Source organism: Panthera onca, chromosome D3 (genome assembly GCF_046562875.1).
Source record: "Panthera onca isolate mPanOnc1 chromosome D3, mPanOnc1 haplotype 2, whole genome shotgun sequence".
NCBI lineage: Eukaryota > Metazoa > Chordata > Mammalia > Carnivora > Felidae > Panthera > Panthera onca.
In genome coordinates, this window is record NC_138350.1 from 80,363,375 (window position 1) to 80,381,823 (window position 18,449).

Genomic DNA, 18,449 nt, shown 5'->3' on the forward strand with positions numbered 1-18,449 from the left:
AATAACACTTTAAAAGCTCTCAAGTGTAAAAAAAATAATTCATTAGTACATTTGACGTTCACAACAGCCCTATGTGGTAGGTAGGGATTATTATCCCTATTTTGCACGTGGGGAAACAGAAAGACTAAGAGAAAAGGGGTGACTTTTCTGGTTACAAAGGCTGATACATAGTGATTTTTCCATTATATGTATTTTTGATCGCTATGGAAAGTCTAGATGAATATCACTTAACAACTCTTTGGATACTTATACATCATATTATTGTTTGTCCTTTATTTCTTTCCTCCATATTTTGATGCACTTTCATGATTTTCTTGGCTTAAAGTAGATATTGTAAAGGGACACCATGTGATGTTTTACATGACCCTAGAGGGTCACTGTCATAGTGAAGGGCCTGAGAACAGTAGGAGGGGGCAGAGGAGCCTCATTACTGTCTGGAGATGGACAGACAGTTGTCAGGGAACCTCTCTCTTGATCTCGGTTTCCCTACGTGAATGGGGATAATAGCATCTACTTACGAAGCTCTTACGAGGATTCGGTAAGATATGCCAAAGCTTAGTTCGGTACCCGGAAGATGACATCACTAAATGTTAGCTGTTATCATTGGTCATTTTCTGAAATGGAAAAACAGATAACTTGTAAATATTCACGTTTATAGACTGTATGTTGCTTTTGATATCAATTGACTCCTCTTTTTCCTTCCTAGGTGCTTCACTTTAATCGTATTGCAGAATCCTTAAAACCAGAGTTCAAGGCCTCAGCTAAGGTATGATAGTATCACTACTGAGCTATCAAATGCTCTTCAACATAAGAGCACCAAGGACTAATAGTGCAGGGGTTGAGTGGCAGAGCCTCTCTTTGGCCCCTAAAGGACCCAGCAGCATTGTCTCCGTTGGTCAAGTCCTTTAGTCTTCCTGGTAATTGCTACAGCCTATACAGTTAACATAATGAAAATAATTACAGTATTAAAGTCCCCCAGCTTTTATCATATGTCTTATTGTTATTCTTGCTCAAGCTTTCTGTTCTTTCATGGACTGTGCTGTAAATCTCAACATGGGACTGAGTCTGCCAGCCTCATCTGTGAGGGAGTAGAGTTTTGCAGTGGGGTCACTGAGAGAGGACCCATTGCCTTATAGTTAGACCCCAGGAAAACGGGGCCTGATGTTGCCCAGCCCACACTGCCTGGGACTGTGATTCCCACTTCTCTCTAGTAGGAGAATTCCTGTTGACATCAAAATTAGAACTCACACGTGATATGGTTATGTGTTTGATTGTGATTGATTCAGAAAACACATAAATACATACAGGTTCAAAAAATACTTGCTTCACAGAACCCAACTTGTTGTGAGGAGATTAAAGCACGTCCGTAGTTTGGGAAACTTTGCTTCAGGGAATGTGGGTAGACCCCAATAATGTCCTTGAGTGCAGATGCCTCAAAGCCATAGGTCTAACAGAATTGCTCCTGGGAATGGGTTGGATGGGTGAGATCAGTTCAGCAAAGGGCTAAAGTGTTTGGTTCCATGGTCACACAGAAAATGGAGACGTTGGAAGGAGCGTGACAGAGATGATTCTATAGGTACAGGGACAGCAGCAAAACTTGGATCGTCACCCTAAAGACCCCACTAGGATCTCTTTATGAAAACTTGTGCTTTTGGATTTAACCATAGGGGCCAACAAGTGCTTGTGTGTTTTGCAATAGCTTACAGTTCTGCACACAACTTGTGACTAAGGTCACAGAGTGCTGAGATTGTTGTGCTGGAGGAAATCTAGAGAAGGAATATGCTTTAAACTCCCCAACTCTTTGCTTGTTAGTATTCCCTACCCTTTTATTCAGAGGCAAACACCTTGCTGTCTGCTTACTGTTTCCACATTATTTATAACCCTCCAATGGCAAGAAATCAAGCAACTTAATACTCCATCCTTTGTTTATTGGTGCCTCAGTGCAGCCAAGCTGGAAGGATTCATTCAGCGTTTGGAGTCTTATTCTCTCAAATTAACCAGCCAGACTCTAACTATACCCTCAGCATGGCCAACAGACTCTACGGGACAAAGGCGATGATGTTCCATCAGGTAAGTCCGTCTGGAATGGTGACCCACAGCTGTCTTGGCACCCTCTAGTTTCAAACCATAAAATAAGGGAAGAGTGAGCAGAGCCACATGGCATTCATCTGTAAGAGATTAAATTTTGAGCTGACTTAGAGTTTCAGTGAAATGGTTTTATCAAAATCCCATTTAAAGTTGTGAAATATCACATAACAATTTTATTTTTGCAAAAACCACCAAAGTTGTCCAAGCAGCAAGGTCAGGGATGAAGCACAAAACAAAGTAGTTAAGAATTCTCTTGTGGATCACGAAAAAGCAAAATACGTTTCTCGCCCCTTCTTCAGAGGTCTTTAATGGCAGAGTACTAAGAATCAATGGGAAGCATACCGGACTGGGAGCCAAGAGATGTGAATTCTGTTCCCTGTGAGACACATGACTTTGGGAAAGTCACCTTTATCTTTAAAATGAGAGAATTAGACTTAAATCCCTTTTAGCTTCAAGATTCTAACACTATTTATAACATTTCCCAACAGTAGTGTAATATGTAGTTTTATTGAGTGTTTACCATGTGCCGTTTACTCTACTTAATACGTTGTAGGTCTTATCACATTAACTGCTACATAGTCCTAATATAAGTACAAAATTGCCATTAATTCTACAATTGTGAGGCAGATTCTGAAAAGTCAAGTTGACAAAGGTAGCCGAGATAATTAAGTGGCAAAGCCTGAGTGCGACCCCTATCCAAATCTATCTTCCTGTTTTAATTGCTGTGTTATCCTGATGTGATTAAGGTGAAATGCTAGCCTCAGTGACATAGCTTTTATTTGACCAGTTTTATTTAAATGCTGGCTCGGGGAAGCAGAATGAAGTCCTGAATTTCTAATGTTCTCCTCTAGTCTGGTAATGTAGTCTGTGTCTTAACAGTTGATTGTCAGAATTTTTGCAACTTGGGGTGGTCCATCCTGGGGTGTGGACCTGTTTCAGAAGTGTTGTTTCCTACTGTCCTAAAAGCTTACAGTGACTCTTCTATGGAGTGCCTGCTGATGTGGTAGGGATTAGCAGTCATGGTCCCTAAAGTTGGAATACTCTCTCTCCTGCCCCGTGTCTTCCCCAAACAGTGATCTGGACGTAGGTAGTAGAGAAATGTTGATTTGAGATAATGACGAATGCATCTGTTCCTAAAATGTGAAGCTCCTCATTAGTGTCATGCAGATTGTCATGATCTGTATCGTGCATGAGATATTATTATCCCAGGATTCTGTCTGGAAAAACTTTCATCTCATGGATTAAGGACAATCACTTAAGCATGTTCTAGCCACAGTTGGACCAGCTCAGGACAAGAGTCATCCCGAGGCCCAGAGTTTGCTCTTAGCAAGCTTTCCTTTTGTTCTATAATGGATTTAGGCACAAGAGAACCCAGTTAAGCAAATGGCAAGCCACACCCCAGGCAGCCACTTTCTTACCTGCCATATTTCTAAGTCTTGTATCATCCTGCTCAGTTCATGGTGGGGCCTTGGGTCCTACTATGGACATACCATAGAGGTATGTCCCCAAGGTCTCAAGAATGGAACAGCAGACAATTTCATTTGAGTCGATGTAGATTTGACTGCTGTCTTGGCAGTGAGGCAGTGGAAAGTTCCCAGTTCTAGAAATCAAGGGCCATGCATGGGTGGTAATCAGTGGTGGGTCCAGAATGTCATATTGGGGCCAGCTTGGGAACTTGGTTAAAAGAGAGGGCTAGGTTCTTTATACTGATTTTGCACACTGTTTTTACTTGGATTACTAGTATAGGTGAGTAAAATAGTGAATTCCTTAAGTTATTTTTGTTCACATTTTACATAAAGTTGAAAAAATGTCAATTATGTCCACCGGAGAATATTATTACCATTTTAATTATAGTGGCTTTTAGGGAGGTTGATACAAATACCACGGGGAGACCAAGCCCTCTGTTAGGCCTCCAACAAGCAAAATGTAATCACCCCGGTCCTGAATCACTTCGTCACTCTAGTCCTCAGTTTTCCCATCTAGAATGTAGGGCAGTGACTCCCATTTGTCTGTTTGAGAGGACAGAGCAGTGAGAGTAAATTGTAACTTGTCATTTTGCTTTGAGCATTTTAGAACAAAGAATGCCAATGATAGGGCAGAAGAGACAACCAAACACTTCTGAACATTCCTTTTGGAAAGCTGTTTGATTTGTTTAAATCCATTTGCTTTATTAAGAATAAGTATACATGGGGGTGCCTGGGTGGCTCAGTCGGTTGAGCGTCCCACTTCGGCTCAGGTCATGATCTCACGGCTCGTGAGTTCGAGCCCCGTGTCAGGCTTCGTGCTGACAGCTCAGAGCCTGGAGCCTGCTTCAGATTCTGTGTCCCTCTCTCTCTCTGCCCCACCCCTGCTTGTGCTCTGTCTCTCTCTGTCTTTCAGGAATGAATAAACATAAAAAAAAAATTAAAGAATAAGTATACATGGATTAGGCTTCCTTTCAGACATATAAACACGAGCTGCTTTTGTCTCTGTGTTGCGATTTTATTTTACTTATTTTTTTTTTAAGTTTCATTTTTTTTATTTTGAGAGAGAGTGTGCACGAGCAGAGGAGGGATGGAGAGAGAGGGAGAGAGAGAATCCCAAGCAGGCTCCATGCTGTCAGCTCAGAGCCCAAGACTTGGGGGTCAAACTCATGAACCATGAGATCATGACCTGAGCCAAAATCAAGAGTTGGATGCTTAACCGACTGAGCCACCCAGGTACCCCTCTGTGTTGTGATTTTTAGAACACATAGAGCTGTAGGCTTTTGCTTCCCTTCTACTGTTTTTGTGTTGTGCTATTGTCCTTTCTTTTTACAGCAATATCTAAACTGTTCTGAGAAACTGTATCAAACCATGCCGCAAACTGTTGATTTTGAACGGTCTCCAGAAGAAACGAGGAAAACTATTAATGCTTGGGTTGCAAGTAAAACTAATGGTAAGAATAAGTCCCACGGGTGTCTTCAAACTTTAATTGCACTGTTTTGATAAACTCCCTGAGTCAGTGCTAACAAGGAAGCTGGGTGACCTCCAGGACCTAACATAGATCAACAAGGGAGGACAAGAAGGGAGTAATTTGGAATATTCTTTACAATCATTTGTCCTGATTGTGAGCTAAGCCAGGTGATTCTGAGAATGAGAACAGTATTTCTACTTTATAGAAGGGTTGTACATTCTGCAATTAAATTTAATTAAATTGAAATCCGCCTTTCGTGATTTTAAAATCAATCTTGCAGTTGTCAAATACTTCTTCAAAAAATGGCAGATTAAATATTTAGATTTAAAGATGTGTTCATTTCATTATTTAAAAACATCTAGTTAAGGAAATATTTAAATAAAAAAGAGAGAGAATAATATAGTGAATCCTTATTTACCTCTCAGCTGCAAGATTTATTACTTAAGGCCAATTCTCTATCTGTACTCTCACTCTTCTCTCACTGCCTCTTCCATGACAAAGCCCAGATATCTTTTTTCAGGTTGTGTCTCTCAAAAATATAAATTATTTAAAAGAAAATACCACTGCACCATTATTACATATAGCAAGTTAAAAATAACCGTTTATATTAACAAATATGCAGCGAGTTTTTGTATTCCCCCCAATTGTCTCGCTTTTGTGTGAATCAGGACTCAGGTAACATTTATACATTGCAGTTGGTCAGTATGTTTCTTACGTCTGGATTTTAATTTAATTTAATTTAATTTTATTTTATTTTGAGAGAGTGCAAGTGGGGGAAGTTTGGGGGAGCAGAGAGAGAGAGAGAGAATGAATCTTAATCTCCATGCTCAGTGGGGTAGATGATGCGGGGCTTGATCCTAAGACCCTGGGATCATGACCTGAGCTGAAATCAAGAGTCAGACGCTTAACTGACTGCGCCACCCAGGTGCCCCTTATCTTGATTTTTAAAATAATTTTTTTGACTGAAATATATATATATATATATATGTGTGTGTGTGTGTATATGTATGTGTATATATATATATATACTTACAGAAATATATACAGTATATGTTTGCTGTTCAATGAATTATCACAAAGCAGAAATTATCACAAAAGCAAATGCCCTCAGGTAACCCCCCTCTACCTTTAGCAGGTCAGAGAAATAAAACATTAGTTACTAGGAAGGGCACACTCCAAGGCCACTCTCGTGTTTCCTCCCAGAAACGAACCCACCCTATTGCCAAACATTAAGACTTCTCTGACTCCTTTTACTATATATTAGTTCTGCCTATTTTTAAATTTCATGTTAACTGGAATCATAAAGCATGTGTTTACGGTTTTTTAAGCTCAACATTTTGTGAGATTCGTCCCTGTGACTACATGTTTCATGGTTTGCTCATTTTCATTGATGTCTATCTTTGTTCTCTGAAAATACCTAAATATATTTATCCAGTCTACTGAGTCTTAATGAACACTCGGAACATTTTTAGTTTGGGTCTATTATGAACAGCACTGCTATCAGCATTTTGATTCACTTCTTTTGGTACATATACTGTATGTGATTTTGTTGGATGGATACCTGGAAATGAAATTGCTGACCATATAAGGTATGTGTGTATTTAATTTGAATAGATACAAAACAGTTTTCTTTTTTTTTAATTTTTTTAATGTTTTTATTTATTTTTGAGACAGAGAGAGACAGAGCATGAACAGGGGAGGAGCAGAGAGAGAGGGAGACATAGAATCTGAAACGGGCTCCAGGCTCTGAGCTGTCAGCACAGAGCCCGACGGGGGGCTCGAACTCACGGACCGTGAGATCATGACCTGAGCCGAAGTCGGACGCTCAACCGACTGAGCCACCCAGGCGCCCCCAAAACTATTTTCTAAAGTGGTTTGCCAATGCACTTTCCCAAGCAATGAATGAGAGTTTTATTTGTTCCTCAACTTTGCCAACACCTGTGAGTCTTATTAACTTTAGCCATTGTAGTGAGTTTAGTTTTAATTTGCATTTCCTTTTTGAATTATATCATTGAACATTTTTATACACTTCATATCTTCCTTTGTAAAGTGCCTGTTTAAATATTTTGTCCATACATCAGGATGATTTGTCTGGTTTTTTTCTTACACATTTTTAGGGAATTCTTTGCATATACTGAATATGTATGTTGCAAGTAATTTCTACCATTTTGTATCGTGTCTTTTCCTTCCCTTAATGGTGCCTTTGATGAATAGAAGTTCTCAATTTCAAAGGAGCAAAATTTATCAATCTTTTCTTTTATAGTCAGTACCTTGGCATACTTTTAAATAAATCTTTTGCCTACTCCTAGCTCATGAAAATATTTTTATGCTGTCTGCTAGAAGCTTTACTGTTTCACTACAGTCACGATTCATTTAAAAGTTCATTCCACTCCACATGGACATCTACTTCACATACCACTGTTTATTGGGAAAAGGATCCTGTCACCATTACACTCCAACGTACATTTTTTCATAAGCCGGATGATCATATCTGTGAGTCTGTTTCTGGGTTCTTCAGTGGGCTCCATTTGTCTATTTATTTATTCTCATGAAAATACCACAATTATAATAGCTTTATAATATGTCTTGATAGCTGGAAGTCTAAGTCCATTGTTGATCCTCTCCAAAGAGCCTTGATTTAACTTGATCTTTTGCATTACACATACATTTTATTTATTTTCATTTGAGTATAGTTGATGCACGCTGGTAACATTAGTTGCAAGTGTACAACATAGTGATTCAGTCTATACATTATGCTGTGTTCACCGCAGGTGTAGCTCCATCTGTCCCAACACATCACTATTACAGTATCCCTGACTATGTTTCTTAGGCTGTGGTTTTTGTTCCCTTGACTTACTCATTCTATAACTGGAAGCCAGTATCTCCCTTTCCTCTTCACCCATTCTGGCCAACCCCCAACCCCCTCCCCTCTGGCAATTATTACTTTGTTCTTTGTATTTATGGGTCTGATTCTGCTCTTTGTTTATTCATTTTTTTAAGTTTACTTATTTATTTTGAGAGAGAGAGAGAGAGAGAGAACGAGCACAAGCAAGCAAGGGAGGGGCAGAGAGAGAGGTAGAGAGAGAATCCCAAACAGCTCCACACTGTCAGTGCAGAGCCTGATGCGGGGCTTGAACCCATGAACGGTGAGATCATGACCTGAGCTGAACCACCCAGATGCCCCCGTTTGTTGTTTTTCTTATGCAGTCATAAAGAAGGATGAGATCATGCCATGTGAGACAACATGGATGGATCTAGAGGGTATTATACTAAGTGAAATAAGTCAGCCTGAGAGCAGATGGCATATGATTTTACTCATAAGTGGAATCCATGTACATTTTAAAATCAACTTGTCAATTTTTGTCAATATTCTAGTTGAAATTTTAGTTGGAGTGATATAGAGTCTATAGAGTTGGAGAAGAACAGGCATCTTTATAATATTCAGCTTCCAATCCACTTCCACGAAGTTTATCTCTATTTAGGTCCCCTTTAATGTCTTTCATTAACATTTTGTATTTTTCTATGTTAATGTCTTGTGACAAATGGTTTTCAGATATTTGAGGTGTTTACTGAATTTTTACTAGTATCAGTTATTCCAAATTTTATTTGTTGTTGATGTAGGAGCATATAACTGGCTGTCATATATTAAGATTGCTGAGTTCTCATAACTCTAGTTTACTCTTATATTATTTTAGATTTTCTATAAATACAGTCATTTCCTCTTCAGCCTTCCTTGCTGCTTTTCTTTTCTTATTGGCTAGGACTTTCCACTGAATAGAGGTACTGATATTGGGCATCCTTACGTTGTGTCTTGTTTCTGGATTTATATCTTGTTTCTGAATGGTTTTGATAATATGTATTTAAGCATAATGTTTGTTGCTGTATTTTTATGAATGCATTTTTTCAGATTAAAGAAGTTTCTATTTCTGGTTTACTAAGAATTTTAGGCATAGATACTAACCATATCATATTGAAGCCTTCTCTGTATCTATTTAGCTATGATTTTTCTTCTTTAGTATACTAATTTAGGGAACTACATTGATTTTTAATGTTAAACCAACCTTTTTGTCCTAGGATCGACAAAACATGATCATGGTATGTTATGGTTTTTGCATATCACCAGATTTGATTTCCTGATATTTTCTTTAGAGGTTTTGCACCTGTGTTCATGAAAGAATTTGACCTTAGTTTTTATTTATTCAAATATTCTTGTCAGTTCAGGTATCCAGGTTATGCTCACTTCATGAAACCAGTTGGCAGTGTTTCTCCCCTTTTTCTAATTTCCAAAAGAGAGTTTATGCAAGATTGGTGTGAATTTTTCTCCTTCAAATATTTGGAAGAATTCACGCCAATCTTACATAAACAATCTTACATAAATTCCAAGGTGAGCCCTCTGTGCCTGGTGTTTTCTATGTGGGAAGATTTTGATTAGAGATTTGATTCCTCTAATAAATAGAGACCTACTTATATTTTCTGTTTCTTCTTGTGTACGTTTTTGAGTTTTTTTCTCACGGGATACAGCCATTTTATCTGAATTTTCAAATGTATTAGCATAAAATTGCTCATAATAAAGTTGTATTACCTTCTTAATGTCTTTTGGTTATATAATGTTTTCTCTTTTTTTATTTCTGGAAACATGAATTGTGCATTTTTTCTTTTTTCCTAATTAGACTTGTTATGGATTGGTAATTTTTTAGTCTTTTCAAAGAATCAACTTGTGTGTTCCCTATTGTAGTTTTTTTATTACATGAGTATTTATGATTATCATTTATTTCCTTCTTTTTACTATCTTGGTATTAAATTACTACTCTTTCTGTAATTTTCTTGAGATGAACAGTTGATTTTCAGACATTCTTTTAATATATGCACTTAAGACAATTGCTTTCCCTCTAGGTATGACTTTAACTCCATCTCACAATTTTTCATTGTATTTCCATTATCATTCAGTTCAAAATATTCTCTGATTTTCTTTTTTTTAATGTTTTATTTTTAGAGAGAGAGAGAGAGTGTGTGTGCGTGCATGCGCACACATGAGCGGGGAAGGGCAGAGAGAGAGGGGGATAGCGGGTTTGAAGTGGAATCCATCCACACTGGAGGCAGAGAGACTGATGTGGGACTCAAACTCATGACCTGAGCCAAAGTTGGATGCTCAATCAACTGAGCCACCCAGGGGCCTCAAAATATTTTCTAATTTTCATTGAGATTTCTTCTCTGACTCAGGGGTTATTTAAAAGTGGAAATTTTCTGGTTGTTTTTTAGTTACTGATTTTTAGCTCAGTTCTGTTGTAATCAGAGAACATAATAATCAATTGTTTGCAATTTATTGAGACTTTTGAGGTAAAACATATGTTTTAATTTTGGTAAAATTTTCATGTGCACTTAAAAATAATGTGTATTCTTTAGTTACTGGGTGAGATTTTTTAATTTTATCGGTTAGGCTGACTTTGTTATTTGTGATGTCTGTGTTTGAGTGTCTTTGCTTCTTTCTTGACTGCTTTTTATCATCATTTACTGAGAAAAGCTGTATTAAAATCTTGCACTATGATTGTGGATTTTTACGTTTCTCCTTTTAGTTACGTCCAATTTTGCCGCACATATTTTGAGGCTGCACGTTTTTAAGTGCATAGGTATTTAAATTGCCATACATTCTCAGTGGATTGCTCCTTGTGTTATTCTGAAACATCTCTCCCACCTTGCCAGCTCCTGAACTTCATTATTTTTTCACTAGCACTGAGACACTGAGAAAAGTAGTTCTTAAATTCTTGGTCTTCAGTTTCTGTCATGTTTTTCCTTATCGAGGCTTGGGGAAACTTTTGAAACTTCACTATACCTTGAGGAAAAAATTATTCAGAAGTCCCTGTTGAGCTCATCTGTTTGTGTTTCTCTTGCCTATGAGATCTTTACCCCTTCAGCATTGACTGCCTGGCTTCCTTTAGCTCTAATTTTTTAAAAATACTTTTTTTTTAAACATTTATTTCTTTAAAAAATTTTGTTAATGTTTATTTATTTTTGAAGGAGAGAGAGAGCACAAGTTGGGGGGTGGGAGTAGAGTGAGAGGGAGACACAGAATCCGCAGCAGGTTCCAGCCTCCGAACTGTCAGCACAGAGCCCGATGCAGGGCTCAAACTCACAGACCGCGAGATCATGACCTGAGCTGAACGAAGTCGGACGCTCAACTGACTGAGCCACCCAGGCGCCCCATGCAGTATTCCAATTCTTCCATTCCTTCTTTATAATCTGGATTATGAGAAACTTCTACTCATAAAATATTTGGTTATTCTAAGTACAGTTGATATGAGGAAAACAAAAAAAAAGGATGCCAGATTCCTTCTCTTCAATACCAGTTTTTGAGCCAACGTTTACTCCCTCTGAGCATCCTCGAAGACAGCCAATGAGTTTTTCCCCAAAGATTTTTTTAAATGTTTTTTTACTTATTTTGAGAGAGAGCGAGAGCGAGCTGAGCAGGGGAGGGGCAGAGAGAAAGGGAGAGAGAGAATCCCAAGCAGGGATTCAGTCAGCATAGAGCCCAACGCAGGGCTCGATTCCACGAACTCAGAGATCATGACCTGAGCCAAAATCAAGAGTTGAACGCTTAACCAGCTGAGCCACCCAGGTGCCCTGTTTTCTTTTTAAAGTATCATTATGAATTCATAAATTTAAACATTTTGAGATGTTTCAATTTATTGTCTCCTTTTAGTCAGGGGTCCCATCTTTATATTGGCTCCTAAGTCCTTTTGACCCTACTCTTGTGGAATTTGATGGCTTCTTTGCTTTCTAATTTTACCAGATGTTCCAGACTCATGTCCTGCTGATGACCTAGAATTACTTCTCGCGGGAATCCTGGATCATTCTCATGAGAAATGATATTAGAGACCATAGCCTGGGTACAAGAGTTCCCATTGATACTGGCATGGTCATTGTTTAAGGCCTTCTCAGTGAATACATTTTTTAGATGAAATACAGAATAATTTCTTACTGATACGACCAATTCAAATTCCAGTTCATAGGATTTTTACTTAACAGCCCTCCCTTTTTTACATCTATTTCCCTTTTATCTTGTGTCAAAAATCCCAGATTCCAATGTCACCAATATTATTGCAAAATCGCATCATCCAACAATACACACAGTCTCCAAATAACAATACTAATAAAATATAACAGTAGCTTAAGATGTTGTTTGGAGTTCTTTTTGTCCTTTGGGTCTATCCCACTAGAGATGCACGAAGTACCATGCTGAAATCCCCGTCTGTGTGGTTATGCCATCAACTCATTGTACTGGTAGTCTCTGAGGTTTATGAATGTAGGCAATCATATTCCTTGGTACAGGAGAAATAAAGCTTATTAAGTAATAAAATTAGGATGAAATAACATCAAAGTATTAAATTAAAGCTAATTGCATTTATGAAGAACATGTCAGTAGAACAAAATAAATACTTCTCTGAGCCTAAAGACTGCCCCTAACATATTCGTATCTCACTATTTCACTTATCAGTGAAGTGTCAACAATATTTTGTTGATGGGTGGACTGATGGGTGTTATTCAAGTTTAGTAATAGGTGACAAGATTAAAATACGCATTTATTCACTTCTTTGTATTAAGTTAGAAAATGCTTGGAAAGGTCTACACATTTTCAGATCTGTTAATTTACTTAGAACAGTAGTGGAAAAATTAAGCTTAGAGTCTGATGTTCCAGATATCCTTATGTTTCCTATTGCTAGCTTGTATTGAATTAAGGTTTTGTAAATTGCAGCGTAGTAGGGTGCACCAAGGGGGCTTGGTGTTCAATTTGAACAGTATATTAACAAAGCAGTAAACATCTTGTATGTTTTTTATAAATTCTGATTTTTAGATATGTATTTACTTTAAGTGTTGGTATATACTTGTGATACACGAATTGCTAGTACATTGTAAGAATCAGTGAATCTTTTGAATGCTTAACCTATTTGGATGTGGTGAAGTGCTGGTAAGTATGAAGCCTGATAACTATTAAAGGGAAGCCATAAGAAATTATTAAAGATTTTCTAAATAAGCAGTAATGTATAGGAAGGCATTGGATATGACTAGGTATCAGACAAGTGGATCATTAGCTAATATACTAGCTACTCTCCGGATGCCATCTTCTGATTAGAAATAACAAAGCATTCAATCCTGTGATATAAACTTCATTTGACAAGGGCAGCCTCCATGGCCAGGAGATAAAAGGGTTCTTCTGGTGTCTCAAATTTATAACTAGCCTTAAAAAGGAAATGGTTCCAGGGCTGCCTGGGTGACTCAGTCGGTTTGAGCGTCTGACTTTGGCTCAGGTCATATCTCACAGTTTGCAGGTTTGAGCTCCACGTCGGGCTCCGCACTGACAGCTCAGAGCCTGGAGCCTGCTTCAGATTCTGTGTCTCCCTCTCTCTCTGCCCGTCTCCTGATCGCGCTCTGTCTCTCCCTCAAAAGCAAATAAACATTAAAAAAAAATAAGAAATGGTTCCAGATTTCTAGTGAATGTTCAACTCTCTGTTATCAATAAACCCAAGTTCTAATCCAAATATATTATCTTTTTTTTTTAAATTATTATTATAAGGAAAAGTCACAAACCTCTTTGGAAAGGGCACAATTGATCCTTCTTGTGTAATGGTCCTGGTGAACGCCATATATTTCAAAGGACAATGGCAAAATAAGTTTCAGGAAAGAGAGACAATTAAAACCCCTTTTCTGCTAAGTGGGGTAAGTATTTTGTTTTCAGACTGATGATAAATTCTGGAGAATGTTAAGGCCAATTTAGAAAGTTTCAGTGAAGACACTGGTCTAGGTTTCTTTCTTGTTTTAAAATGTTTATTATTTATTTACTTATTTATTTGGGTGGGGGTAGAGAGAGACAGAGCGTGAATGGGGGGAAGGCAGAGAGAGAGAGGGAGACACAGAATCCAAGGCAGGCTCCAGGCTCCGAGCTGTCAGCACAGAGCCTGATGTGGGGCTCGAACTCACGAACTGCGAGATCACAACCTTAGCCGAAGTTGGACACTTAACCGAGTGAGTCACCCAGACGCCCCTCCATAGGTTTCTTTAATTGTGTTTTCTGTGAATTTTACTTTCATTTTTCCACACGAAGTGCCAGTAATCTTTCTCATGGGGCCCGTAACTGGAGCCTTTGGACACTGGCACCCCTCTCGCAGATAAGAGAGCCTCTTCCCGTAGCCATGCATTCTGTCCACGTATGCTGGGGTTGCTTTCTCAGCACAACACAGCTCTCCGTATTACTTTTCTGCTAGAGAGCCTCCAATTGGATTAGCAAAGAAAATGATCCTATGATGTCATTTTTCCACATAAATCATCTTAGGTGGTAACGCTAGCTTCGTTTTGAATGCGTCTCAAGCTAATATATAAAAGATATTTTATATGTAGATGACTGTATATAGTATTTGAACTAGACAGGCTCTAACAATGACTTATTTTAAAATAAAAAATTCATAACCTTTGCAAAGGAAAGTAATAAAGGGTGTCCTTTATTGGTTTTATTTTACCCACGCCTTTAGTGTTAATGCAAATATTCGTGTTTTGCAAAAACATCAGCATACGTACATGTGCATGCAAATATGTGACTGTTGTACCTAATGAGAACCCCCCCCCCCTTTTTTAATAGGGTAAAAGCGTACTTGTGGAAATGATGTATCAAACGGGAACATATAAATTAGCCTTCATAAAGGAGCCGCGGATGCAAATTCTGGAGCTGCCCTACGTGAACCACAAACTAAGCATGATTGTTCTGCTTCCCGCGGGCACGGCCAGCCTGGAACAGGTGAAGTTAGAAAATGCTAATGTGAAGAGGAAACACATGTGCACGTGTGTGTGACGCTAGTGTGGTCAGTCCCTAATTCAGTCACACGCTGGGTTCAGCGGTAGGCCGCAGGGGCTGTGAGAGGAAGGGGGACCCTGGGCCCTGCCTTCGGGACCATGCATTCCAGGGGGAATAATCTATTGTTCCATAAAAGAGGGCACAAGGAGGCAAAAGTGCCATCTTGTACTAATACATGCACCTGCTGCTTACTTGACATTTGGGAAGCATCTTTCTCTAGTGATGGATTTGTAATGCCGGTTAGGGTCTTAGTACACAGCAATCTGATTAAGCCACCTTCCACTCGGGAGCAGTTTTTCCAACCCAGTTATAACATGCTTTCGTGAGGCAACCACTCTTTTTTAGCATCCTGCTATTGTAGGGGAAATGAGTGCCACAGCCATTGAGAAAAGGTCATGGTGGTGGCAGGGGTTTGGGTCAAAGCCCCCCCTCTCTGGCTGCAGCCAAAACTGCCTAGCACAGAAGCAGGCAAGCCACTGACATGAAGTGAGCGCACCTCCCCAGCCTTGCTGGAACTCTCCAGTGCTCTGCGGGAATGACAAAGAGGAAGCTGACGTACATGCACGGACGGGATGGTCCCAGTCAGAGGTTTCTAAGGCAGGGAGCGCCTGCTTGAGGTTAAACAATGTGGCACGGGCGGGTGGGGCCTAGGGAAGGCTTCTTGAAGCACCTGGGTTGGGATGTGTGTGTGTGGACCTCTAGGAAGAGAAGCATGGCTGTGGCCAGGAGAACAGGTGTGATACTGGCGTGGCCTATTCAGAGGGGCTCAGACCTCTGGGCACCTGTTGTGGACTGCCAGGGAAGATATTTGGAGGCAGATAGCATTTTGGAAGCAGTGTAGAAATGGTCTTTATTAGCTTGTGATGCATTCATTTATCTATTCGTTTAGCCATTCATACACCAAACATTGTTTATGCTGAGAATTCTAGTGGGTTCTGGAACATAGAACATAGACATAGTGGGTTCTGAAACATAGACAAATGTGTGGTTCCAACACACAGTTATAAGTAGCATGTAACAAGTGCCATGATACTCTGCCGGAAGTCCTGTGGGAGTAGAGAGAGTAGACAATGAGGGGATCTGGAAGGCTCCTGGTAGAGTAACCTTGATGTCTCACAGGTGGAGGGGTAGAAGATGAATAGGTGAACAAGGGTACCCTGGGGTTCCAACTAGAGCAAAATGCTCATGAAAATGCCCTAGAGATATGAGACCAGTAAGACAGATTTGCATCATGGTAACTCAGATTAGGGCAGAAAAGGACAAAAGGAAAAGATAGTTTATGTCTGATTGTATATTGTCAGGATGGAGAGAAGGTGACAAAAAGTTTTCAACTCTTGTTGTGGGATGATGGGCTTTGGCCTGCTGGTCTTGGAGCTGTGGGGAGGACTGGCTGGAGGGATCACATGCCCAAGGGGAGCGGTTTGAAGGGCTTACACGGAATGATGGCACTGGGTGGGGGGATGAGAAGGGGCCTGGTAGGCTGCATGGCTGAGCGGAGGTGTGGAAGGTGTGTAGAACCTCAGTTCTTCGGGACTTCGGGAGTAGTCACATAGCAGAGGCAGTGAGGGCAAGGGCAAAGTCAGGAGGGAAGCCAGTGTAATGAGGGGTTCCTGGCATCACAGAAGTCAAGTGAGCAACAAATTTGTAATAGAGGGTGTGATTTAATGTTTCGGAGTTGAGAACCAAATCAAGAAATGGTGACTTCATCCAGGAAACACAAGGACTTCAGAGGCAAGAGAGGGAGTTTAGATGAAGTCTGCATCTGAGGGAGTTAAGGCAGAAGACTGTAGGATACACGTTTGGGGCGTTTACTTATGAAACATCGATGGAAAGTAGACAATAGAATGGGGAAGATGTGGCTGAATGCAACATTCTTTGTGTTTTTTGTTTTTTTGTTTTTTCCCAGATAGGACTTGAGCATATTTTCAAGGTACAAAAGAAAACAATACATGAAATCATTCACACTGAGAATTATAAAACGAATGGCATTTAATGCCACAGGCACGTGTTTGGCTTACATGGGCTCATCTGTGTTTTGTCTCTTAGATAGAGAAACAGCTGAACATGAAGACGTTTTACGAGTGGACCAGCTCTGCTAACATGATAGAGAGGGAAGTTGAAGTCCATATCCCCAGGTTCAAACTTGAAATGAAGTATGAGCTAAATGCTTTGCTAAACTCCCTTGGGATGACAGATATCTTCAACGAAATCAAAGCTGATCTCTCTGGAATATCACCAGCCAAAGGCCTGCATTTATCAAAGGTCATCCACAAGTCATATGTGGATGTCAATGAAGAGGGCACCGAGGCAGCAGCAGCTACTGGGGACAGCTTCGTTGTAAAAAGACTCCCCATCCGAGCTCAGTTCATGGCGAACCACCCTTTCCTGTTTTTCATAAGGCACATCCCTACCAACATGATCGTCTTCTGTGGCAAGCTCGCCTCTCCCTAAACAAGTGGGGCTGAGGGGGGCTCAGGGTCACAGAAGAGGTACAGGGACAAACCCATGACTAAAAGTAGCTCATCCCTTACACACCTCTGTGCCTTACTTTGCTCATCAGCAAAATGGGTCTAGGATCTCTCTCAACTTATACCTTGAATTGGTGAACCCTAAAATTATGGAAATCATGGAAGAAGATACATTTACAAAAAAAGCTTCTCTGGTTCTCTTATCTTTGGGGCCTCATTTAAGTGCTATCTGGGTGACATGATCAAGTCAATGAGAACAGTTTTCAAGGGTTAGATTTACTTGACTTGTATATATCCGTGATCTCTTGAACAAGTGACCAATCTACCTTCAGAAAACTAAATTAAGGGCTTCAGCTTTGGTTGGATTTTTAAATATAGTTTTCCTTGCATGTGTAGACATAACATCATGAATTTTAGTTCAAAATTCTGTATTCATTATAATAAATATATAAAATGCCTTCAGTTCTGTGAAGATTTTTAATATACTCCAGTAATTAAATGACTTACCAAAGGAGATTGAAGAAGGAGGAGTCTAAATCAACATTTTCGTGGAATTTTTGGCCAAATGTTTTCAAGCCCTAAATTGGATAACTGATTTTTCTTTTTGCCTCCCTCCCTTCCTTTATTCTTTCCATTTTTCCTTCATTTTTCTCTTTCCCTCTCTCCTCTCCTCTCTCTCCTTCCTTCCTACCTTCTTCCCTCCCTGTCTCTTTTTTTTCAATAATGCAATGAATAAAAATTCAGAACAGCAAAAACAGAAATCAATCAGGAGATTTTTATTTAAAAGATAACCTTTTTAAAAAAAGAAATCCTCCTTAATTTCTACTCAAGATAACATGAAGTGATAATCAGATAATGATGGCCATGATACGTTTACTGCCTTTTCAGTGCCCTCTTCATAAATGCTTCCTACCAGAACTCTCTCAGAGATGTGAACAAAGCATAGGGGCCCTTCAGTTCTCTCTTCCGTAACCCAATCTTAGAAGGGGCAGTCCATAACAGGCCACTGCTTACCCCCTAAGGTGATGGGACACCCTCTTTTTCTACTGACAGTGGTGGCAGCCAGTGATGGCTTTTTTTCCCCATCAGGGCACTGAAGGATGGGCTATCCTAATGAT

At 39.6% G+C, this 18,449-nt stretch overlaps 1 protein-coding gene across 3 annotated transcripts in view; it reads left to right on the forward strand.

Moving 5' to 3' along the window:
* The window catches only part of SERPINB11 (serpin family B member 11), a 74,258-nt gene extending 56,465 nt beyond the window's left edge, over window positions 1–17,793 (forward strand). For all 3 annotated transcript variants that reach the window (XM_060614035.3, XM_060614038.3, XM_060614039.3), the window contains exons 3-8: window positions 707–766; window positions 1,942–2,070; window positions 4,887–5,004; window positions 13,592–13,734; window positions 14,651–14,806; window positions 16,910–17,793. In XM_060614035.3, coding sequence (XP_060470018.1) covers window positions 707–766; window positions 1,942–2,070; window positions 4,887–5,004; window positions 13,592–13,734; window positions 14,651–14,806; window positions 16,910–17,314 — 1,011 coding nt within the window. In that variant the 3' untranslated portion in view covers window positions 17,315–17,793. The remainder of the gene's footprint in view (window positions 1–706; window positions 767–1,941; window positions 2,071–4,886; window positions 5,005–13,591; window positions 13,735–14,650; window positions 14,807–16,909) is intronic.
* The last annotated feature ends 656 nt before the right edge of the window (window positions 17,794–18,449 follow it).